Raw genomic sequence first — 25,434 nt, 5'->3', positions numbered from 1 at the left:
ATGGCTTGTCCAGCTGGTTATTCTTTCTTCCCTCTCATGGAAAAAGGAGGTGTTTGGTTGGAGGAAAAAACCTCTCTGTTGTCCTTTGTCACTGTTCAGTGGGAGCCACTAAATCCCTGCTGCCATCAATAGTCTGTGGCATTTAATGCAAAAATATCATTATAAAGATACTGAGCTGCTTCCTAAAGGCTTTGAGGGCTTTATTTATGCCCTCCTCCAGGTGGTGGGAATGCTGCTGATCCAAATGAATTTGAAGAACATGTGCTGGGCTATCAGCATTAGAAGAGCTGGGTTTTGGTTGATGTGGCAGTAGGGAGGGCAGCTCAGCCCCTCTGTTGGGTTGTGCTGCTGCATTGGTTTTCATTACTTGTTGTTTTACTGATTTCAGAGTAAAAAAATTCATTTAAATTTCTGTTGGTTTGAAGGGATGGGCTCCCAAACTTGAGGTTCTGGCTCTGTGGGGACTTTGTGCTCTTGGTGAACCCAAGGAGGACACGGTGAATTCTCCTTCTCCACAAGGGGAGGTGGTGGAGAACATGGTGAATTCTCCTTCTCCTCAAGGGGAGGTGGTGGAGAACATGGTGAATTCTCCTTCTTTGACAGGAGCTGCTGCCCCCATTTCTGCCACCCAGCCCTTTGCTGGTACCCGTGCTTGCCACATCCTTTGAAATGCCTCTTCTGCCACATCCTCTCACCAAATACCCCATCCTGGTCCAGGCTGGTATGTGGAAGCTCAAGTTGTGAACCTGTGATGGTTTTATTGGGGTGCTCTGTGCATCCCTACCCCTCACCCCCTCTGTCCCACTGCTGGGGAGGGTGGCATCTCAAGGAGGTTTTTCCTGCAGCCCAGCTTGAGTTCCATGAGCACAATGAACTCTGAATCCCCTTTAGCAGTGAGGAAAACCCTGTTGGGCTTTGAAGCTGCTTGTGGAACTTGAGGGGCTTTTTATTATTTTTTTTTTCTTTTCTGTTCTTATGAGTCTGCTGCCAGCAATTGTATGTGCTCAGTGAGATGAAAGTCACCATGCCCAAGTGTGAAGAATCTTCACAACCACATCCCAGAATCTGATCCATTTCTGTGTTAAAAGTGGGAGTTTTAGCTTGTCTGGAAGCTCTTCCAGTTGCTCACAACTTCTCTGTGCTGTAAGTCCTCATGAACCTGCTGCTTAGTCAGTTAAAATCTGCTTTTTTTTTGCCTGGAAAATGATCTTCATTAGGCTTGTTTTTGTGTCTGCTGCTTCCTGTGTGTCTTTGCCTGGTGTGAAGCTGCACTGCTGCCTGGTGCCCTCCTCTTCCTCATCATGAAAGTTTCAGGTAAATATTTTTGCCTGTGGATATGTGTGATTTAACAGGAATAATTAGACAAGGGGCTCTGCATGGCTGGAGTTTATTCCTCATTACATCTTGAGAAGCTGCTGATTGTCCTTGTTTTTTATCTGCTGCCTTCGTTGTGTAATTCTTTATTGCACTCTTACATGACATCATCTGGAACTGCTGCTCTGGGCTTTGGGCTTCAGAACATGTTCAGCTGAGTCTTGGGCAAGGAGCAGAGTTTATTACTAAATCCATTAGAGTTCTGAAAATAAATAACCACCATGCTGAATTCCTTATCACCAGCACGTTGCCTCCAGCAGAAGTGAAAATATTCACATTGAATGGTCACTGACTGCCTGAGAGGGGATGAGGTTGTCAGTGCCTGGAGTCACTGAGGGTTTTTAACTTTAAATTGTGCTCTACACACAAAAAAAAAAGGTTGGCAAGTGTGTTCTCCACTGGAATCAACAATCTCTTAATGCTCTGAGGCTAAACTAAGGCTGAAGTCAGCTATTCAGCTGTGGCTCCGTGCAAATCTATTGTGTTTATCTCTGCCCAAGATGTGCTCATTAGGCAGCAGGACTCTTTGTGTAGCTGGAACATCATTTGAAGGGTAGGATTTTCCCAAGATTTTCCCCACAAAGAAAGCAGAGCAGTGGAAAAGCATCTTCTGCTGAATGTCCCCCTCTTTTTCAGTGGCTCCAGTGGCATGGCTGAGCCTCAGTGCTGGACAGGAGGGGCAGCTCTGTTTCTGTGACAGGGACAGCACCCAGGGAATGGCTGGAGCTGGTTGAGGTTGGAAATCAGGGAAAGGTTCCTAATCCAGAGGATGCTGGCACTGCCCAACTTCCCAGGGAACGGGCACAGCCCTGAGGCTGCCAGAGCTCCAGGAGGCTTTGGACAAGGGTGGGATTGTTGGGGTGTCTGTGCAGGGCCAGGAGCTGGCCTGGGTGATCCTGTGGGTCCTTTCCAGCTCAGGATGTTCCATATTCCATTTCATAGATATGCCCTACCAGGGTTTGCTGTGTCCTGTAAGGATGTGTTGGGTCTCTGGCAGCAGGGAGACACAGCCTGGGCTCTCTGCAGGGTGTGACAGCCCCTGTGTGACACAGAGACCCCAAATCCTGCTGTTGGCCAGCCAGGAATGGAGATGTGCTCTGACAAGATCTCTGATTGCTGCAGGAGGCAAAACTGACAGCCAGGTGCTGAAGGGCCAGAGTAGAGCTTGAGCTGCTGCTTGGGAGGTGGATTTCAATCTCACACTCCTTGGGAAATAACTTTTTCCTTTATACCAAAATTGACCACAATTATTTCTGGTTCAAATTTTTGGGTGGACTGGCAGTGCTCAGGAGCCTGCGGCTGTGAGAGAAACCACGTCCATCTGCTGCTGCTCCTCTCTCTCACAGCATCAGAAGGACCTGGAGCTGCTGGAGAGAGTCCAGAGGAGGCCATGGAGCTGCTCCAGGGTTGGAGCCAGGCTGGGAGAGCTGGGGGTGCTCACCTGGAGAAGGGAAGGATCCAGGGAGAGCTCAGAGCCCCTTGCAGGGCCTGAAGGGGCTCCAGGAGAGCTGGAGAGGGACTGGGGACAAGGGATGGAGGGATAGGACACAGGGAATGGCTTCCACTGCCAGAGGGCAGGGATGGATGGGATATTGGGCAGGAATTCTTCCCTGTGAGGGTGAGGAGCCCTGGCACAGGGTTTCCAGAGCAGCTGTAGCTGCCCCTGGATCCCTGGAAGTGCCCAAGGCCAGGCTGGACAGGGCTTGGAGCACCCTCGGACAGTGGGAGGTGTCCCTGCCATGGCAGTGGTGGCACTGGATGGGATTTAAGGTCCCTTCCCAAACCATTCCATCATTCTGTGGTCTCAAGCCATGACTTTTCTCACTTTTATCCCAATTCCCTCTCTGGGCAGGGTTAGGTGGGATATTGGGAAGGAATTGTTCCCTTTGAGGGTGAGAAGCTGTGGCTGCCCCTGGATCCCTGGCAGTGCCCAAGGCCAGGCTGGACAGGGCTTGGAGCAGCCTGGGATAGTGGAAGGTGTCCCTGCCATGGCAGAGGGTGGCAGTGGATGGGATTTAAGGTCCTTTCCAACCTAAACCATTCCATGACTCTATGATCCTCTCCAAGCTGCAGTTCTGTGCTGTGGCTCCTTCCCAGGGAGGTGACACCCAGGTGGGAGCTGCTCCCTTTTTGTCTCCTTAAACAGCTCCAGGAGGTGGGAGATCTTTACAAATCAACATTTCAGGCCATGAGGAGGGGCTGTGTTCAGGGCAAAGCCTGTGCATTGAGCACAGTGGTGATGTCTGAGCTCCCAGCCCTGCTCTCGTCTCCCTGCTCTAGCCGGGAGCAGCACGAGCTGGCTGCAGGCTCTGGCCTAATGAGATCTGCATGTTGGCATGGCTTTGGCCAGGGAGTTTCTGCCTCCAGCTCTGGCACAGCCTGCTGGAGCCTGGCTGCCTTCCCCAGCTCCTGCCAGTGCCAGGAGGAAATCACCATCTGGGTGCAATCTGCAGCTCAAGGAGCCTGACCTTCCCAGCAGCTCTTGGTTGAGCACCAGCTCTGCCCTGCCTGGGCTCCTTCCCTTGCTAGGGAAAAAGATTGTACAGGAGGGAGACAAAGGAGTGAGTGTTTCTCATTTTAATCAAATATAGCTGATTGTTTCCTCTCTTTTCTTTTTTCTTTACCTTCTGGTTGGGAGCATGAGCAAGGAGCAGCAAAATATTGCCTGGGTTTTATTTCAGATTTCTGGGTCTGCTCTTTGTGCAGCTGCCTCCTAAACTCCCCTAATCCCCCTTGTACTGAAGGGATTGTTGTGCCTTCTCCTGGAGTTGTTTTGGGGTCTTCTCTCTCTTACTTAGATGTGTTTCTCAGGTGAGGGCAACCTTAAAATATTTGACTCTTCAAGGAGGACTTGATGTGCTCCCTTTCAGCTGGGTGAGCTGATGCTGATCAGTGTAATATTTATTTGTGCCAAAAAGAAGATGGCAGTTGTTAAACTCACCTCTGAGTCTCAAAACCTCCTCAAAATTCAGGTCACTGGCTCCTTTGGCTTCTAAATTTAATTTCTTGGATTCCTGAAAACAAACCTGGTGCCTCAAACCAGCCTGGGTCTCCCCAGAGCAGCCTGAAATGGGATCCCCAGAGCTGCTCTTGTGGGATTCAGCTCCAGGGGTGGAATCAGAGAGGGCTGAAGGGATCGGTGGTGAGATAAACACTTAAACCCATCCCAAATGCTAAGGAATCCAAGGCAGGAGTTACCTGGAGCTCCCAGCAGGTCGCTGCTCCCTCTGCTGTGCTTTTTTATTGCAGTGTCCTGCAGGTGATGGCACGAGCAGGATGTGCAGCAGGAGCTGGGAAGAGAACTCAGGTTTCCCTTGAGCTGCACTCAAAGAGCAGGAGGTGGGGTGGGATTTAAGGAGTTCATGATGCAAACAGAATAAAACAACCCAGACTTCAGCCATGGTGGTACCTACATTTTTAATTCGGATCTCCTAAGCAATTTCTTTGCTTTTGTTTCAAGTCTTGGCCGTGTCACAGCTTGGGAATCCCAGAGCTGCTTCATGAGGATGGGATAAGGGTTTCTCTGCAATGCTTGGGTCCACCTAGTGTTACTTTCTGTGTCCAGGCTCTTGCAGCCTCCAATGTGAGGCCATCAGAAAGGAAAAACAAATATTAAAAAAAATCAATCAGAGTCTTGGAAAAGCATCCTGCTAAAAAGCAAATACACCTGGCATCTGTCCCTGCCTTGGAGGGAACCCAAGTATCTTCTGCTGGGATACTTGGCTGATCCTGCTGGACCAGGCAAGCAGGTCCTGTATGATCTGGTTGTGAAGCAAAAATCCACTTCCCGCTGGTTTCCAGCCACAAACCAGCCTGGCTACAAAGAGCTGCTTAATGCCAACCAGTCAGTCAGTAAGGGAGGAAAATGAACTTCTGCCTGGGAGGGAGGTTGGCTTTGTGCATAAAGTTAAGAACCTGCTGGAGGGGAATGTTGGGATGAGGCTCCTCAGCAGCCGATGGGCTTGGGGAAGGGTGGAACTGCTGCTCCTTGGATCCAGCTGTCCCTGGGTGGCTGTGCTTGGCTGTGACAGTGGGGAATGTCTGCAGAGATCAGGTCTGCAGAGCTGGGATAGAGCAGAGAGAGCCAGACACTGCAGTATCTGATGTCCCCTCTGGTGCCTGGCATGGTGGCAGATAAGCTGATACCCTCCAGAAAATGTCACTGGTAGAAGGCTAAGATTTCTACCATGGGACAGGCACTGCTTTAATGATAATTTGTCATAATTGAGAAATATGGTGTGGTGCATTAAAAGGGAGTTAATACCAGGGTCAAGTTTTCTGCCATGAGCTCAGAGCCCAAAGGATGCAGGAGTGGAAGGGATCTCAAAACTCTTGGAAAAGACTTCCTGGCCCTGGGAAGTTGTCCCTGGATGCTGTCATGTATTCCACATTCCTTCCTGGTTATCCTCTTCAGGAGGAGCTGCAAGGTGACCCCTGGGCACACTGGGCTCCCTCCCACCTGCTGCAGCTGCCACGTGCTCAGTGTGGGCACAGAGTTAAATGTTGTATATAAACATGTACAGCTAAACCACTCAAACATTCACTTCCTCAATAAATGGATCCTCCAAGCCAACATAAATTCAATTGGATTAAATTATTTGGATTAAAACCAAATCCCCTCACCTTTTTTCCTCTTTTTGGTGATGTCCTGGTTTTGGCTGGGATAGAGTTGATTTAAAGTGTTGTGTTTTGGATTTAATAAGAGAATAATGTTGGAGTAATAGCTTTAACCTTCAACTTTTGACAGGGAGTTTCCCACCTCAGTTCAAATGATGTCAAATGCTTTTTGGGGTGATTTGGAATTTTTTTTTCCCCTGGATGTGGTTTGTTGATTTAGAGGATGGTGAAGGTTCACTCAGGGTATGCTGCCTCTACAACAAGATCTGTAGCAATCAAAAGCCAAGAGGTCAATAAGATTTCTTTAAACCTTCTTCACCTCTCATTTCCAAATATCCAAATTTTATAGATGCCCCTGGATCCCTGGAAATGTCCAAGGCCAGGTTGGACAGGGCTGGGAGTAATCTGGGCTAGTGGAAAATGCCCCTGCTCATGGCACTGGATGCTCTTTAAGGACCCTTCCCACCCAAAACCATTCCAAGATTCCCAAATTGCTGTAGCTGGATCAGCTGAGACCCTTCTGGAGGAAAGAAAAATCAAGATATGGAGAAACAAAACAGTCCCAGTCCAATCTTCATGGTGTAAGAACTTAAATGTGCCTGTTTTTTCCTACAGCAAAGGCTGCAGGTTGCTTTTTTCTGCCCCTGCTTTTTAAATTTCGTTGTTGCCGCTTGGTTTGGTAAAGAACCTCAGGCTCCCTTGCTGTGCTGTGCCCCAGGGATTTATTTTGACACCCAGCTCGTTGGTTTGGACTCAAAATTTCTGTGCCAGGTTATTTCAGAGGAATTTTGAAGTGCCAGAGGAAACCAGTGTGGATGATGGGACCCCATGGTGTCCGTGAGCACATCTGATGGGAGAAGCAAGATTTATCAGAGCTGTGCCTTTTCCTGCTCTGAAGTTATGAACATCATCTCCCCTGCTAATGCTTCCAGCAGCCTGCATCCCTGGAAAAGTGAATACAGATTCATATTTTATACATTTTGCATTGAAGGGAAGAGCCTCAATCCAAGGGCCTGTTGTGCTGGAACAAGGGGGGGTGGTCTTAACCTGAAAAATTAAGATTTAATTTTTCATTGAGGGGAAGAGCCTCAATCCAGGGCCTGTTGTGCTGGAACAAGAGAGGGTGATCTTAACCTGAAGAATTAATTTTTCATTGAAAGGAAGAGCCTCAATCCAGGGCCCGTTGCTCTGAAACAAGGGTGGGAATGATTTTAACCCAAAGGATAGGTGTCCATATAGATATGAATTAATATTAGGAAGGATTTTTTCAATAAGAGGATGGTGAGGCCCTGGCACAGGGTACCCAGAGGAGCTGTGGATCCCTGGAAGTTCCAAGGCCAGGTTGGATGGGACTTGGAACAACCTGGGCTGGTGAAAATTGTCCCTGCATGGCCAGGGCTGGAACTGGATGATCATTGAGGTCCTTCCAACTCCTTCCAACGCAATATATTATGTAAAAAATTCCGTAGGCTCCCCGAGGAGGGGTCTTGCGGGCAGGATCTGCCTTTGCGGTGTCGCTGTCCCCGCCGGGGCCGCGGGCGGGCTTTAGGACCCGGCCGCCTGTGACACCGCCTGTCCCTTCCCCTCCCAGCCGCACTCCTCGCTCGGGACTTTCTCCAGCTTCATTTTTTTTATTATATATTTTATTTATTTATTTTTTTTAATTGGCGCGCGTGCAGGGGAGGGGGGGTGAAAACCCAGTTGTCTCTCTCTCTCTCTTTTTTTTTCCTTCATTATTTATTTATTTTCGGCGGGGGAAAATAAATAAAGAAGTTCTGCCCCCCCCCTCCCCCGTCGGCGGCGGGGAAGGCGAAGGCGCGGCGATGGTGCGGACGGGATGAGCGGCGCGGCCATGGCAGCCCGGCGGCTCTTCCACCTCCAGCCCTGCGGTGAGGGACGGGGCTCTGAGGGGCTCCGAGGGGCTCTGGGGGCCTGGGGGGACCGGAGGGACCCGGCTGTCCCCCTGCCACCCCCGCTTGCCACCCCGGATTTTGCTTGTTGCACGGCGCAGGGGTCGCGGCGGGATGCTGTGGGCTTGGAAAGGGGGATGGATGTGTTCTGGTTTTCCCTCTTGGGATGGGGGCTGAAAAATCTTCCCTTTTGGTTTTTCTTTTTTATTTTATTTTAGTTTAGTTAAGTTTAGTTTTATTTTTTTTCTGTTGGTGACACTCCTAAAGTTGAGCTGCTTGTGCAGAGCGGGATGTTCCAGCGCCGGGGATGCGGTGGGACAGGAGGACACAGAGGGGAAAAGGAGCGATGGAAAGTTGGGGTCTGGCTGTTCTTGGGGTGTTTTATGCCCCGTTTTCACTTTGCCTTCTTTGCACCCAGCATGGGGCGGAGGGCACCGGGTGCTGCTCAGCTCTGCCGAGCGGATGAGGTTGCCTGACTTGGTGTTGGTGTAAAAACCGCAATAAAAAGGAGGGGGAGAAAATAAGTAGAAAAAGCGAAACTTTAATGCGAAAAGTTGGGGCAGTTGTGCGCGCTGGGGAAGACCCCCAGCAAGGAGTTAATCTAAAATGGGGGGGGGGGGGAGGAAGGCTTTAAATGCGCTGTGTGATTTGGGGTGAAGTTTCAGAGTTATTTTTGCGGTGTCTCCCTGCTGCCCTGCAGAGGAAGCGCTTCCTTCACCGGCATGGCCGCGGCAGCGCTGGGTGACACCGGCTGAAGTGACAGGGACCGCTGCAGGGACTCTGTGCTGGACCACAAGTGACTGTAGGTGGCACAGCAGCTTTGTCACCCGTGCTGTCCCCGCACCTCGGGTGAGGATCGGTGTTCCGGGAGGGTTTGTGCCTCCGGAGCTTTCCCCGCTCCGGTTTAATGGAAAAGTTTTCATTTAGAGCTGATGTTCTGCCTTAGCTCTGCTGCTTTTTCACGGCCGTGTTGGCATTTGGAGACCTGGTGGTGCCTGGAGAAATAGAAAATCATGGAAAGGTTTGGGTTGTCCTGCAGGAATAGAAAATCATAGAAAGGTTTGGGCTGTCCTGCGGGAATAGAAAGTATTGGGAAGGTTTGGGTTGTCCTGCAGGAATAGAAAATCATAGAAAGATTTGGGTTGTCCTGCGGGAGTAGAAAATCATGGATAGGTTTGGGCTGTCCTGCAGGAATAGAAAATATTGGGAAGGTTTGGGCTGTCCTGCAAGAATAGAAAATCATAGGAAGGTTTGGGCTGTCCTTCAGGAGTAGAAAATCGTGGAGAGGTTTGGGCTGTCCTGCAGGAATAGAAAATAATGGGAAGGTTTGGGCTGTCCTGCAGGAATAGAAATTCATGGAAGGGTTTGGGCTGTCCTGCAGGAACAGAAAATCATAGAAAGGTTTGGGCTGTCGTGCGGGAATAGAAAATCACGGAAAGGTTTGGGCTGTCCTGCAGGAGTCAAAAATCGTGGGAAGGTTTTGGCTGTCCTGCAGGAATAGAAAATAATGGGAAGGTTTGGGTTTTGGACCTTAAAATACATCACATTCCACCCCTGCCATGGTCAGGGACACCTTCCACTATCCCAGGTTGCTCCAAGCCCTGTCCAGCCTGGCCTTGGACACTTGCAGGGATCCAGGGGCAGCCTCAGCTTCTCTGTGTGGATTTGCATGTGGAGAATCCAAGGGAATTTCCCCCTTTCCCCCAAGTTATTTCAGTGTTTGCAGGATTTTTCCTGGACTGTCTCTAGGTGTGAGCACAGCCTTGTCCCTCCTCTGCCAAATTCCTGCTCCTCAAGTGCTGCAGCACGGGATAAACCGCTTGAGCCAGGATTGAATAAAGCCAGCTGTGCCTCACCTGGCTTACTGCTCTTGGGTTTGTGGCTGCTTTTTTGGGGTTTGTTTGGGAGGCTGGAACAGCGAGGCAACACTTGGAGTCCTGTCTGCACAGCAACCTCAGTGATTGCCACCCCCCTGCGAGCCGCGCGTCGCCGCTTCCCGGCTATAATCGGGATTTGTTGGCTAATCCATCTCAGCCAGAGCCCTCCAGTTTTGAAATGTCTGTGGCTTTTGTACAGTTGGTGCTCCCTAAGAATGATGGACCGCAGAGGAAGTTCCCCTCCGGCTCTCCTGTTGTTCCTTGGCAGTTTGAATGCTTCAGCTTGTTTAAATAAATGCAGATAAAAAGGAAGGGTTGGGGTTTTTTTAAGTGGAGCCCTCGCTTGACCCACCCGGTGGCATAAGATATCTGTATGTAAGCTCAGAGTGGCTTGACTTCTAGTAAAGCTGCAGTAAATCATTTGAGGCTGTAAACATTTATTAAAACAAGCTTTATTTTTGTGTTGAGTCAGTGTGAAAACAAAGATGTCTTGGGTTTCAAAGGGAAAGGATCCGCAAGGGAAGTTTTCTGTGCTGGCTTAAAGGAAAGTGTCAGTGAGAAGTTGGATATTTCAGCAGAAGGGAGCTGAGGTAAGAGTTAGGGTCAGATTTTAGCTTCAGAGTTGGAATTTAATCCAGAATTATCAGACTTAGCCTGGTGCTGTTCAATTTGCCTTCTTGTTGTTTGGTTTGGTCTTTCTTGCAGGAGGCAGCTGACGTAAAGAGTTAGGCTCAAGGTCAAGCTTTAGTGGAAAAGTTGGATTTTAGTCCAGAATTACCCAGCTTAGCCTGGTGCTGTTTCCTTTGCCTGTATAAGACTAAAACCTCCAATTCTGTCCTGGCAGAACTGCACTGATGCTCTGCATAGGTACTTTATGCTTAAGAACAGGTGTTAAATCACATTAACTGGGGAAAGCTGCTTTTTTGGGGTTTTTTTTAGTAATTCTAATAGTGTGCTGTGATTGAGGTTCCCAGAACCTTCCTGTTTCAGTAGGCTGGGTGGCACTTGAGTTATCTCCTCCTCATGTGAACCCACTTCTGGACAAGTCCTGGTTCCTTGTGTAGGATTGCCCTGGGAGGAAACAAAGCCTGGGAAACTTTAATAACTCATCATCATCATCATGGAGCTGTTATCTACCCTCTAAATATGCAAATCCTTGTCAAGACATCTAGGACAGGTTAAATCCAAGCTGCTTTTGCTATTCCCATCCAAACTGGAAACGCCAAGGCAATTCCTCAAAGTTCATCCTTACTTGAACCTGAGCAGTGCTGTGTGATTGTGCAGTTTGCAGAGCAGCCCCCTCAGCAGTTTGTGCTGGGACCTGGCGATGCTGAAAATCAAGTTTTGTTTTTTATTCCTCTTTTTTAGTGGAAATACAACTTCCTAGCTCTGCTCTGGGCTGAGCTCCCCACAAAGGCTCTCTGCAGAGCACAGCACCGAGGGCTCCTGCATCTGTCAGTGCTGGCTGTGCCATCAAAGGGCTTTGCTGTCACTCATTGCTCCATGGCTTCTTCTGCTCCCTCTTTCTAAATTCATCCCTGGCTCTGACTCCCAATTAAAACCAGCAGGACTGAGAGCTTCACTCTGCCTCTGCTGCTGAAGGAGGTTCTGAGCTCTGAGCTTGGGTAGGGAATCTGAGGAGATTTGGGTAGGGAACAAAGCCAAAGTAGTGCCAATCCTCTGAGATTTGCTGAGAAAGTGCAAGAACATGGGGATAAAAACTTGAAAACAAAGGCATTGGAGTTCTTTACACTTTATGCTGGTGTTGGGTGAGGACTTTTCTTCCCAACATGTTCTTTGGGGTTCCTCGGCTGATGGAAGTGGCAGAGGAAGGCTGGTGGGGCTGTGCCATAGTGGGATGGATGCCAGCAGTGCTGAATAGGGGTGTGGTGGGGAAAACCAAGATTTGAAGCTGGTGGAGAGAAGATCTCAGCTGGTCAATGCTGAGAACTGAACAACCCTTGTCTCAAGGTGTTCAGCTGGGCAAACAGTGGAGGTGGAGTTGTTGCTGGGTACAGTAGAGTTGTTGCTGGGTGTTACCCACTGAGAGGGGCTCAGGAGTGGAAATCAGGAGGACAGAGCAACTTGGGAGGAGGATGAGGTGACCTTCCTCCCCTCCTGGTGCTGGGGCAGGTGCTGGCATCCTGCAGTGCCCCCCTGGGATGTGCCACCCCACAGGACGAGGTGTGAGGCACCAGATTTATTCTCCTTTTCCTCTGCCATCTCCTTTTCCACAAGTTAAATGCCTTTTCCCCCTGCTCCGAGCCTAATTGCGTCCCCAGGGCTTAACACGCGTGTGTTTGTTTTATTCAACGTGTTGGCTGTTCCCACCGGAACAGGCTGATTTTTCTACTTTTTTTTTTTTTTTAGGGATTGGGCTCTTTTTTTTTCCTTTTTTTTTTTTTTTTTTTTTTTTTTTTTTTTGCTTATTGTGCACAACAAGCTCCTGCACAAGATATTCGTTGCGGGAGGAGGTTGGGAGGGGGGGGAGGAACTGTAGTAATGCCAATACTTCTTGAATATTATAAACCTGGCTTATCAGCCCGACGCAGAGCTGGAATTTGTCTCTTCCTGTGCTGCATCTCTGCTTTCTGAGAGGGGCGTTTAAATACAGCCTGGAGACGCTGCCTTGCCAGTGTGCTCTGCTGGGCTCTGACAGCAGCACCGGGGCTGCTCCAGCGTCTTTGGGCTTTCTTTTATTACTCTTTTTTTAAAATTATTTTTGCACTAAATCCTTTGGGGAAAAAAAAGGAACTTCTTTGGGAGAAGGCTCTGAGACTGCATGTCCCAACAGTACGCGCTGCAGGAGGCGAAGGGAGACGCGGTTTGCTTCGTACCTGGCTCTCCTCTCTTCTCTGTGCTGATGGAGCCGGCGTCCTTCTGCTACCCCAGACTCACCTTCCTGCGCTCTCCCTATGGCCAGTTTGGGGCCAGTGCTGGCTCATCCCAGGATTTGGCCCCGTGGCCGCAGCATTTGGTGCAGCAGAGGTGGAGCAGGCCGGTGGATGGTGCGTGCCCAGGGTTTGGAAGGGTTGGGACGGGGCAGCAGAGCAGCCCAAGTGGGGTTTGAGGTGGGATTGGAGATGGGAGCAGCACAGGTGGGACTTTGGAAGGGTTGGGATGGGGCAGCAGAGCAGCCCAGGTGGGGTTTGAGGAGGGTTTGGAGATGGGAGCAGCGCAGGTGGGACTTTGAGGGTGATTGGTGTGGTGGTGGTGATGCTGTCCTGGTCGCACAGTTTGGCATCTCCACCAAGGAGTAGCTCTGGGAGAGCTGATAAACAACCTCAGCGTGGAAAAAAATTAAAAATAGAAACTGATCTGAGCCAGTCTTTTGTTTCATGAGCTTGTTCACTTGCTGAAATGGATCCGGCACTGCGTGAAACCTGAAATACCTGCTGGAGGCTCAGCGGGCTCGGTTCACCTCTGGGGTTGTGATGCTGTCAGGGATCCTCTGGACTGTTAGTGAAGGTATCAGGTGTGGGGATTCAGGAAGGTTTGAAGATGCTCTGTGCAGGTTTGTCTCACTGTGAGGAGTTACCTTAAAAATTCCAGCTTGGTTCAAATCTTGCTTTAGTGTAATATGGGGAGCTTGGTGAATGCTGCTGGTTTAGGAGCTGAGCTCTGTGAGTGCTGATCCTAAGGATGGGAGTCTCAACTTCCTATAAAACTTTTTTTTTGGGGAAGATGTCTGGTATTGTATTGCCCTGATTTCTCTTTAAAGGTGGAGCAGGGAGTGGGACTGGAGACCTCCAGGGGTCTCTTCCACTTTCTGAACCACATTCTACCTCCTTAGCATCTTATTGCCAGTCTGTGATGTGCCTTACCTGGAAAAGCTCGTCAGGTGGCATGGTAAGGGAAAAAAAAAAAAAAAAAATGGAGGAGACTGGCTGAGCAGTCTCAGCAGAGAAAAGGCGTGGGAGGTGTTTAAAAACACGCTTTGCCTGTGGTTCTGTGCAGAGGAAACCAGCCTGGGGCAGGGCCTGGGGATGGGGGCTTGTGGCTGCTAAAGGGATGCCCCTTCCCCAGCCGGGTGCTGCCTCCCCTTGCCGTGCTCTGGTAAATATCATCACTGGGAATTATTTTACTGAACTCACTGGGATTGTCAGAGTTGCTGTAGTAGGGGAGTGACCCAGCCTTGCCAGCATTTGAATAATTTGCTCTTTATTTCTGTCTTATTCTTTTAGGGTTCTGCCTTTTCTGAGTTGATGTTGCTTTGGGGAGGTTTGTTGTTGTTGTTGTTTGTTTGTTTGGCCAGCTTAGACCATTCCTCTGGGGTTTAAGTCTCTGGGGGAGACTTGGCTTATTGTGCTGAAAATCTGGAATTGTAAGGAAAGTGAAGCATTGTAGAACAGGCTGGAGCAGGAGGAGAGGATGTGGCATCTTCCCTGCAAAGCTTTTTAGGCACCTCATGCTCCAGTGCTGGGCGCACACGCTGGGATTTAAGTCCCCTCAGATGAGGTGAGGTCTTTCAGCTCTAATTTCTGCAACTTGCTGCTGGAGCACAGACTTGCTGCCCTGTTTCTCATTCCACTGCATGCATGCATTAACCCCTGCACTGCTGCTGCCGTGCAGCTGAGCTGGATGAAGCAGCAGAGCCCGGCAGGCACGGCAGCTGTGTCTTTAAGGAATTTGCTCTATCTCCCTCTCAGCAGCAGGTTTTTTCTCCCCCCCTCCTCCTTTTTTTTTCATCCTCTGGCTTTCCCTGTACTTCTCTCTGTAAGGTACAGCATCTTCTCACTTCAGCTCTGGCTGGCACAGAGCTTTTTTTCTTTTTTAAGGAGGCACAGGAGCTTTCTCCATCCTGCATCCAGCAAAACTCTCCGGCGCGCTGCGTCGCTTTAACTACTCTATTTCTGCTCCTGGAGGCAAACAGCTCGGAGAGCTGGTGGGATCCGGGTGGCTGCAGGAGGACACATCCCAGATCCTTGTTTGGGGCAGTGGTGGCATGTGCAGAGGTGCTGCCCAGGTGTGGGTTTGGCAGAGCTGGGCTGGAGGTGTCCATCTGGGAGCTAATGGGTCGCGCTCTCACTCCACCCATCCGCCGCTCGCCAATTGGAAGTGAGGGACAAAGATGCTCTGGATGGATTCACGTTGGAGCCAGTGAAAAAGCAGGAGCCGGCTCTGCCTCGGCCACCTGAGCGAGTGGCCTTTGGGGACAAGTGCTGCTGGCTGGGGGGAGCAGCCCTGAGGGCAGCAGAGGCATCTGTGGCTCTTGGAGAAGTAGTGCAGGTAAGTTGTGGTCTTAAAACCCCTCCCAGGCTGAAGCGCTGCTGTTGCTGGGTGATGCATTTGGTCAGGAAATCTGAAAAAGCAGCTCTGCCAGCTCTTGAATTATTTAATTCACTAAAGTAAGGCAGTGCTTGATGTATTTTCTATGGGCTTTGCTGTGCTTGGTGATGATATCTATTGCCTGTGCTGGGTGTCTCTGTGTTTAAGGATGGAGAATGCCTTTTGAATTCCATTTAAATTAACCAGAGCGCTGGCTGTTGGGGTTTGCATTTAGTTTCAAGGTATGCATGGGGAGATGAGTACTGAAGAGAGCTTCTCTGTTCTGGTTTTTCCCTTAATTAATGGCAAAACATCCTCCCAGCCTGTCAGTGAGCTTTCCATTGAGCTGTTTCACTTGGGGGAAGTGCAGTGCTGAGTGGAGACAAAATCATGTATGTGGTGTGTCTGAAATGCTCCCAAACATCATCCCTGGTGCTGTAGCTGTGGAAGCCTTGTAGAGGAACCATAAACAACATCCTAATGAATAACATTATCTCCATGCTTGTCCGTCTGCAGTTATTTCATCACTGGACTGGGGCATTTTAATTTTGGATTGATGATAGACTGGGAAATGGGATCTGGTGCTGTTGCCTCTCCCCCCACCTGTGTTGTTGTTGTTGTTGTTGTCACTGATGTTGTTTTATGGCTCCTAAACTGCATGGGGTGATTGGTGTTGTCCTGCTGAAGCTGGTGGGAATTGCAGACCCTGTTTCTGAGGCTGCAGAGTGCAGCTCTGTGGCCATTTGGGGATCCTTTTGGGCTCTTCTTGCTTTTTGTGGCAGAGGGAAATTTTTCTTTCTGAGTCTTGATGAGAAGCACAGCTGAAAATGTGTTTGGTGATCAGGTGGCTGGGTTCAGTGCTCTGCTTCTGTTTCCAGTACAGACCTTAGGTTTGGCCTGACTTTTGGTTTTCTGTGGCTTAGATCTGTTCCATCCAGTGATTTTGGGGGATGGTGGTTGGGAGTGATGCAGGAACAACTTTGCTGCTAAAGCTTGGCTCAGCCACTGCTGCCTTTTCAGCAGCTGTTTTCATTCCTGGTGGTGATAAGATAGCAGGGGGAAAAAAACTTTCTAGAAATCCACTTTGTTCCAAAACATGACCCTGGTACCCTGGAGGAGGGAGGGATGTTCCAGAGTGAGACTGGTGGTGCTGCAGCATCTCTTCCACTTAACCCCCAAGAAAGGCTTATTCCCACCAGTTTACTCCTAATTTTTACAGTATTTAAACATTTAAACCCCTACAGGGAACAGCTCCCACCCTCTGAATAGCCCCAAGTCAGTGAAATGTTGTCAGACTGTCTCTTAACCATTTCTGCATGGTTTACACAGTGCCACTGCAGATAAGTGGCAGGTGGTGGCCTCTGGAAGACCTGCCTGTACAAAGAAGGCATTTCAGCAGAGAAAAAGATCTCAGGCATCTTTTAAAAATCCATTTTCAACCCTAACCAAGGTTTGGGGCTGTTGCAGTATCTCTTTTTCTTTTGGATTAAGAGTGATGAGGCATCTGATAGGGCCGTGCAAGGGAAAGAGCTGCCTGAGAAGCTGTCAGTAAGAGTTAATGCTTTCTAAATTATTTAAATGTTTCAGGAAAAGTCTACTGAAGAGCCTCAACTGGCCTGATCCTGGGCCTTTGCCAGCTTGTGGCATCTCTGGAGGTGTTTTGCTGTCTCTCCTCTCCATGTAGTGCTTAAACAAGAAATCCTTGCAAGAGTTAAATCGCTTTTTAGAGGGTTCAGCAAAACAAAACCTCCAAAAAACTGTAAAAACAACTCAAAAAAACCAAACCAAAAAGGGGGAGAATAGCCAGAATAGTCCAACAGCCAAATCCCAAATGTTGCTGGTGCCTTGCTGCTGAAATTGTCCTGCTCACCTGTGAAATGTTGGCCAAGAAATGCAGTGGGTGAGGAGTGGATATCCTGCATGACTCTGGGTATGCAGGGTGCCTTCCTCTTGCAGCTCACCTCTGGGAGGCAGCCTCGGATGTTAATTGTTTGGGTGGGCTAAATTGTGATGAGTCAACCTGGAAAACGTGGTGCTCCTGCTAAATCCAAACAGCTTTTTTGTTTTTGGGTGCTGGGAGCTGTCACTGCTGCACCCAGTGACTCTTTATTAGCTGGTTTTATTGCATGGGTGAGCTGCAGGAAGCTGAGGAGGGGAATTGTTCAATGCAGTGAGGAAAAGGCTTTGATTTGAAAACAGCCACGTCTGATCCCTGAGCCTGTGTGTGGGTGGGTGTTTGCCTGGCAGGGAGCAGGCAGGAGGATGCTTCCTGCTTTATCCTTTCAATATAATGCTTTATTTTTTCCCAGCCAGCCACTGTGAAAATGAGTTCTGGGGTTTCATTTACCACAGTGCCCCGTGGCATAACTTAAAACCTCCCCACACCATTTCCATCCTCGGAGGAATATCCAGCTCCTTGCAAATAATCCGTGGTTTGAACCTTGAGTGCCTGCTGAGCCTCAAAGGCATGGAGTTGTGTTTTCTGCCTGGGATGTCATCCCACTCTGGTGGAGGACACTGTTTAGATAAATCCATGGAGCAAAACTTTATATCCAAGGGACTCAGGATAGCCCTGGAAATGTCAGAGGACTGCTTTGTGTTCTCCAAAAATCACAGAAATGGGACATTTCCAAGGGGTGTGATGTTTAGTTTAGATAATCCAGACTTCTGAGTCCTACAAACAGGGATCTGGGGGAATGAAACCCTTCTGGGAAGCAAAGAAATGGTGAAAATCCTCTGGGGATACTTCTGGTAGGGGGATAGGGGAATAAGCAACACATCAATGCACCCCTGTGGCAGGAGGAGCATTCAGGTTCCTTTATTTTAAACATAAAGGGAGTTCTAAAGAATGATTTAACAGAAACATTCTCTCCTGTAAGGTTTTCTGGAGGATGTGTTTATACATCAGGAGGGCAAAGCCTGTGTCCCTGCAGGTCTGGGTCTCTGGGCTGGAGCAATAATTTGCCTTCAGATTGGGGCTGCTTAAAAGCACCTTCCTCCTCAGTGTCTGCTCTGAGCAGCACTTCATCTTCCAAAAGTTTACTGGGGTGAAGAGCTTTGGAGTAGATTTAAATCTTTCTGGGGCATGGCTGTTTCCTACACTCTTTTCAGGACCTCCTGAGTGGATTTCTTGTAGATATTTGCATGCAGATGATGTTTTAATCAACCCTTTTAGGTAAAAATCTGCAGTGAATATCCCTGTTTTGTTACCCAGTGATGCCAGTCACCCTTCTGTGTTAAATCTCCAGATGTTCTGGGGCTTTTTTCCCTTCAGGGGCTGTGGTTTTCCTCCCAGCCTCACGAGGAGGAGGAGGATGAGCTGAGGAAGGTGAGGGGCAGCAGATGCAGGCAGAGGGGAGCTGCCCTCTCCCTGTGGGGCACTGCCCACTCTTTGCTCTTCTCCTGGTGTTTTTGGGAGCTGTGTTGGGAGGATATTTTGCTCTGTGTGATGGCTGGAACCGGGGGGAGCAGGATCCCAGCTGGGGCCTGTGGAGCTGGCTCTGTCCTTGCAGAGCCCTTCCCTGCAGCGCTGGCACTGAGCTGGGCATGGACGGGGCTCTGCTGTGCCTTGGGCAGGGAGGATTATCCCCCTCAGGCTCTGCTGGGGATGGAGGTGTGGCTGCCCTGACAAAGGACAGCCAGGCTGCAAAGCTGTGCCTAGAAAGATTCCATTAGTTGGTCTTAACTCAGCCCTTCCAGAAAAAACTCCCTGGGACTCCCAGGGTGTGGATATTCCCCATTTGATCACTTACAAAAGGTCTTTTTGCCCCTCTGGAATTTTGTCTTTGATGTTTTCCTTTGCCTTTCTCCATGATTTTTAGGGAAGGGTCTGTGTTTGGGCAGCATCAGACGCCATTTACCTTTCCACTTTCCTTTCCAAGCATCCCTCACTGATCTTACTTGAATTACAGTGATCAGTTTGGAAACCCTGACTTCTGTGATTTTTTCCTTTTATTTTTTTGGTCACACCTCTCTGGGCATGGAGAAAAATAAGTGAAATCTCCAGCTCTTGTCCTCCTGTCTGTCTGTCAGTTGTGATTGCCCAGCCCAGCAGCACAGGGGCATTTTCCAATTTCTGTGCCAGCAGGAGCTGTGCTCTCACCAGCCTTTTCCAGCTGAATTAGGTGGAGCTGTGGGAAGGAATCAGCTGCTGAAGGTGTAGATAGAAATGAGAAGTGGCAACTCCAGCCAGAATAGCTTTTTGCTTGCTGCTGTCCATTAATTCTTGCTGACTTGGGTGGTTTTAAATGATTTGCAGGGAATGTCTCCACCAAGAGCCTGTGCTGCTTGGTTCTTCTTGAAAATTCCCAGAATCTCTTGTCTTAAGAGCACAAGAGAGGCTGTGTTGGAGAAAAACTGTAATATTGACATATTTGGAGCTGTTCATCTCGTCTGTGATCAGATTTGCTGCCTGACAAGCTCCTGTCCTGCTCTGTTGTGATGCAGTTTTGTTATCAAAGGAGCTGGAGGCTTCCTCATCCTCCTCCTGTTGAGCTCTTGCTGCACACTGAGATTTTTAAATTCCATTTCAGTCAATGCTCCACATAATTAAAAAATTCCTTCTCTCCTACAGGTTTTCCCTGAGGTGTTATTTCCTCTGTGTGTGATTTTTCTCTGAAGTTTGGCTTGCTGCTGACTTTGGGTGGAGAAGGGGAGCAGAGTCACAATTTATGTGCTTTAAATACCCAATAACCACTTGGTTATTGGGTATTTAAAGCACATAAATTGTGACTCTCCCCTTGCTACAAATTGCAGAAACCTGAATGCAGATCCCAGTCCCTTGTGTAGGAATCCCTTGTCTTGGGATGTTGGGGTGGAGAGAGCAAATAATAAGAATTTATTAAGAGTTTAATATTGAACAGCAGAACTGGGGAGCTTTGGATGGGGGAAGCTGCATCATCTTCCAGCTTGAAGCCTTGGATGAGACTATGAATTTGTCCAAGCTGGAATTATCCCTGGATCAGTTTGAGGGGGTGAAACTTAACTGTAACATTCCTCATTTTGCATTCAGTAAACTCCTGGAGTCAGCTGGAAGTGGCCAAAACCTTGCTGCAAAGCTCAAGTCCTGTATGTCTTCTGGGAAATGGATTTCTTTCCAGTTACCCATCCCATTTCTGCCCAGTTATCTGACTGGGCAGTTCTGCATGATGCAATAATTGCTAATTCTTCCTGGGAAGAAATAGACAAAGTCTCAAGGCTTTTTCAGCACAAATGAGTGATTTTTGTGGTGACTTCTCACTCATAGTCTGACGTGTTTTGCTTTATCAGCTTTGAGGCAGGACATTGCACGTGCTGATGAGTCTGAGAAATGTCCTCAGAGCTCCGGCAAAAATGATGAAAATTGAGGTTCTTGAAGAAACTGTGGCTGCCCCATCCCTGGAAGTGTCCAAGGCCAGGTTGGATGGGGTTGGGGAAACCTGGTCTGGTGGAAGGTGTTGGAATATGGGGTTGGAGCTGGATGGTCTTTAAGGACCCTTCTGGCCCAAACCATTCTATGAAATTGGGGTATTGGAGCACACCCTAAGTAAAGGATAATGAAGCTACATGATGTTTTCTGATCAGAACTTTTGGGCTAATTAGATTTTCCAGGTGTACAAGTTGCCCATGTTTACAGACTGCCCAAGAGCTGCCAGTATTAAAGGACCTGTAAATAAAAATGTTCTTCCCCAGTACCTCTTTCAAACTGGTGTTGTCACAAAACAAACTCCAATTAACTATCAAGGCACTAGAATTTTTAGAGATTTAAGCCAAAAAAAGCCATAAATGCCAAAGGTTGTGGCAGTACTTGTAGAAGGCTTTTGCAGAGCTGTGTTTCACTTCAATATAAGGCTTGTGCTGCAGAGGGCTGTTTATTTGGAAGATGCCAGCCCCAGAACATTGTAATTGAGTTACCCAAGTATCCCGAGAATGTGTTTTTATTCATAATCTTCCAGTATTGCAAGGCTCAAGGGAACTTATTGCTAACTTTAAAACAAGAGAGTCAAAATGGGTTTATTAGCTGGAGATGCAGTGTGCACAGGAATTTAATAATGGAGGATGGCATGGCAGGGGTTTGTTGTTAAATGTAAAAATGATAAGAATGTAAGAAATCAGGAAATATACCCACTTCTTGTCTGGTGCTTCCCATGGCAGATCAGCTGTTCCATCCCAGCACCTCAAACAACAACAGCAACCCTGACTCTGCTGCCAGTTAAAAATAAATGTCATGTCCAGGTCTGGTGGAAGGTGTCCCTGCCCATGGCAGAGTCTTGGATGGTCTTTTAACTTCCAGCTCAGATAATTCTGTGATTCTCTCATATTCCTCTGCCTTGGTGGCTCTTGGGGTCTCTGCTGTTGCCTCAGCTCGAAGGGTAATGGCTTAGCCATGAAATCTTCAGCTGCATCCTTGAGTCTGGAAAAAGCAGCTTTGTTTTCCCTTTTGCAGCACTTCGGCTCTTCACGTCTGAATTCAGTGCTCAGAAAGCTCAGAAATTTTCATTTTGAGGAAGGAAAGAAGTGGTAACACCGTGTGCCTCTCCAATTTAGTCTCATCTAACAAGCATCCCTGCAGGGAATAAGGTTGGGGTGGCAGTGGGAAGTTATTTTCTGGAGTAAATTAATGTTTAGAAAAGAAGAGCACGGCTTAAATTGTCAGAAGAGAGCTGCACCATGTGCTTTTGGGCAGACAGTGGAAGGTGACACCTTGTTCTGCCTTTGGATAGAGAGAACAGTTGGAGAGTCTGGTTGTCCTTGGAGGTGATGGGTGAGAAGGAGTCTGAAGAGAGGCAGGACCTTTCTGAGACCTCTCAGAGGCACAGAAATGAGTTGTTGTGCTCCATCTCTGCTCCTTGAGGTAGTGCTTTCCAGCTTTGTCTCTAGAAGCGTTTGTCTTGCTGAAATTTCTTTGCTTGGATTTTTTTCTTTAATTGTTGCAGCCTTTGAAAGAAAACCTGAGTGGAAGAAATGGGAGGCATGGAATTGGTTGATCTGAGGGTTTGGAGAGGGGCACAGGAGACCTCTCACAGGCACAGGAATGAGTTGTTGTGCTCCATCTCTGCTCCTTGGGGTAGTGCTTTCCTGCTTTGTCCCTAGAAGCATTTGTCTTGCTGAAATTTCTTCGCTTGGATTTTTTTTCTTTAATTGTTGCAGCATTTGAAAGAAAAGCTGAGTTAAAGAACTGGCAGTGCAGGATTGGTGGATCTGAGGGTGTGCAGAGGGGAAACCCCTGCACTTTACAGGCTGGAGGAAAATTTATCCTTCATGGAAACACTTCTGCAACTTCAGGCAAACGCTGGAGCATTACCATGTTGATACCTAATGAATTTGGAGACTTGTACTCCTGCCCAGGCTTCCCTAAGCCAGCAATTGCATCGATCACTGCGGTGTTTCATAACTGGCCCTTGCTTGAACTCTTTTTAATTTCAGGAGTGGAGGTGAGGTGGGGAGAGGAAATACAAGGTTGGTGTGTGTGTGTCAGGCAGTGGCTGCTGGAGCAGAGCAGGCTCAGCCTTGCTGTCAGCTCTGCACAGCCCAAACCCAGCGCAGCAAAACGCGGCCGAGGAGCCGAGACCTTGGATGTGAAATCCCGTAAGCGCCAGGAGAGGGGAGCAGGTGGAGCTGCTGATGTGTTTGTCTTTCTGGCTGCTCCTCAGCCTGCACTTCAGCAGGAGCCAGCTGGCCTTGTCCTTAGGTAGCATCCCTCAGCATAAGGAATGCTGATGGGGGAATAAGGGGAGAAAAGGACTGAGGCATAAGGAGATTAATTGGGCTGTCCCTGAGATCTGTCTGGTTTGTTCTGCTCAGTTCCGAACTTGGGGTTGTTCAAACTGGCAAAGAGGTGACCTGTATTAGAGGACACATTTTAAGACATTTCCTCCTAATTTATCCAAAGCTGGGACAGAAGATTGTAGGGTAAACTTACTGTGACATTTTACTGCTTAAAGAGGGCCTTTAGGAAAGGTGGGGATAGACTTTTTAGAAAAGCTTCTTGGGATAAGACAAGGGGTGATGGTTATAAATGAAAAGAGGTTTGGTTTAGATTAGGCATAAAGAATAAATTTTTTGCAGGTTGCCCAGAGATTTGGTGGATGCCCCATCCCGGGAAATGTTCAAGATCAGGTGTGCTGAGCAGCCTGATCTAGTTATAGATATCCCTTCCCATGGCAGGGAAGGGGGAATAAACCTTTAGAAATCCCTTCCAACCCAAATTTTTGTATGAAAAAGTCAGGTGAATGTTGAATTCTGTAGTGCATCAGAGGTGCAGATGCTGTAGCCCCCAATTTACCTTTCCCACCTCCACTTGTGCTAATCCCTGACCTTTCAGCTGCTCCTGTGGCTCCCTGCCTGTGTCTGGGCTTGTATAAACACCCATCACCTTTTACCTCCTGGGCACGCCAGGCACAGGTTCCTGATGTTAATGTGCCCCTTCCGTGGGGGATGGAAGAGCTTTTCCAAAGGCGCCAACAAGGCTGTTTGGAAGTCTGAATTGGGTTGGTGCTGTGAGACAGCATTATGTTGGGAGAAGACAAATTGCCAGGGCTGGGTTTTTGCCAGGACGTAGTAGGGTGAACGCCTGACTCTTTATCTTTTTTTTTTTTCCTTTCCCCAAACGTGCCATTGCATCTTTAATTACAAGGTTAAGACCTCTGTTTTATGACTCATCTGAAAAAAACAGCACCTCCACCATAATTACCCGAGCATGTTGCCGGGGGGACTGTGGTTCGTTAGTGACTCAGAGGAACCAGTGGCACCTAATGAAATGGCACTGCCTGCTGTGTAACACCCCAGCCTTGCCCTTTTCATGCCTGCTCCAAGCAGGGACCAAACCAGTCTCCCATAAAAGTGCGATGCCAATCTTTGGGATGCTGCAGCTGGAAGGAATTTCTGAGGAAGAAACCAACCAATTCCTGATCATTAGACAGCATCAACCCACAGAAATAGCTGTGTTCAGTTAAAGAAAAAGCAGAGGGTCTCATTTTGCCCAGTGAAGGATGAACATGTTGCTTCAGGCTCCCTCAGAAGCCATAAGAGGAGTGAGAAATGGATAAACCATCCTGCTGGAAATGTGGGTTCCTTGGGTAATCCGCCCGCTGCCGAGGCGTATTTTGTTTGTTTCCCTGAAATACGTAAATGCAATCATTGCACAATAAAAGAGTCTTTAAAAACTTTCCTTTGATCATTAACATGCTAATCAGTCTGGATGGATCTTCTCCTTCCCTTCCAGGTGGAGGGAAACAATTGACTCGTGTAATGGGTGCCCCTTGGCCACAGTTCGGTGCCGTTTGTTCCTCCAGCCCATTGTTCTGGGATGAACTTTGGAACATTGTGTTTCTCCTTTGGACCAGACACTGGAATTGCCCTCTGGTTTATGTGCTGGCTCTTTTATTTTATTTCTTTTTCCCATGGCCATCAGGGTATCCCTTCAGGAACCTGTGGGCACTGGAAGGTCTGAGTGGTGACAAGTGACAGGGCTGGGAGGTGCTGCCGTCAGTGACAAGTGGCTTTACATCCGTCATGTGCACAAGGGCTCCCGGGGGACCAGCAGCAATTGTGAGCCCTGAAAACGTGGCACACTGTACAAGGGAATAAAGAGCCTGCAACCTGGGAGCCAGAAGTGATGGGGCAGAGAAAGGGTCTTTGGGAAACAGTGTCATACCTCAAAGGAAAAGGAGGAAGCCTAATCTGTAGAACAATAAGGCAGGCGAAATCTCTTTCCTTGTTGGCCCAAATTCATCGCAGGCTTGCGTAGGTAATGTTTGATTAGCCTAATGACCTGGGGAGAGACACAGCAAACCTATTCCTCTTTCTGATTGCATTTTGGCTGGGAAGAAGTGTGTGAAGAAGCAGCATCGAGTCCCACGTTTCCAAGGGGCTGCTTAGGTGATTCTTGCTCAGGGCTTGAAATCAAGAGCTCTGTTATTGATGGAAAATGAGCCGTGCACCTGTCCAGAGGCGCTGCTGCCCACACAGGCTGAGCTGTCACATTTTGTCAGCTTTCAGAGCAGCCAGGCTGGGTTTGGGCAGCAGGCTTTGGTCACACCTGAGAGCAGGTGCTCCTGTGCTCTGTTACCACACCAATAGATGTTCAGTGGCTGCTTTGCCAGCAGTGAATTGCAGAACTGACTCAGTAGCAAAACTCCTGTTCCTAATAAATGCTGGGGATCCATCCCTGCTGCTGCTGTGTTGGTGGATTTGCTCTTGCTCAGCATCATTTCCCATTTGTGGCTTCCTCACCAGACCCTGTTGGTGCAGATGGTGTTGCCTGTAGGACCTCAGCTCAGGAAGTGGGCCAAGGAAGGCTGGAGGGTTCTGGGGCTTATCTTCAAGTGCCAAGCACTGTTTGGGGGATATCCTAATGATTAGGAGCAGCAGGATGGAAAGTGAATTCCCATTTTCATAAAATTGAGTTG

General features: G+C 48.6%; 1 protein-coding gene across 3 annotated transcripts in view; it reads left to right on the top strand.

Annotated features, from left to right (window-relative positions):
* Window positions 1-12,560: 12,560 nt before the first annotated feature.
* Window positions 12,561-25,434, top strand: part of SLC4A11 (solute carrier family 4 member 11) — a 92,955-nt gene continuing 80,081 nt past the window's right edge. Inside the window, exon 1 of one of the 3 annotated variants that reach the window (XM_054293305.1) lies at window positions 12,561-12,786. In XM_054293305.1, coding sequence (XP_054149280.1) covers window positions 12,561-12,786 — 226 coding nt within the window. Of the gene's footprint in view, window positions 12,787-13,758; window positions 13,835-14,544; window positions 15,008-25,434 lie in introns of those variants that run through there. The other 2 variants (XM_054293307.1, XM_054293306.1) reach the window with 2 other exon arrangements.

The sequence above is a fragment of the Melozone crissalis genome, unplaced genomic scaffold (genome assembly GCF_028551555.1).
Source record: "Melozone crissalis strain CALT ecotype California unplaced genomic scaffold, PUWL_Pcris_2 ptg000132l_1, whole genome shotgun sequence".
Classification (NCBI taxonomy): domain Eukaryota; kingdom Metazoa; phylum Chordata; class Aves; order Passeriformes; family Passerellidae; genus Melozone; species Melozone crissalis.
The sequence above is the reverse complement of the archived record's forward strand: the minus strand, read 5'-3'. Positions and strand labels throughout refer to the sequence as shown.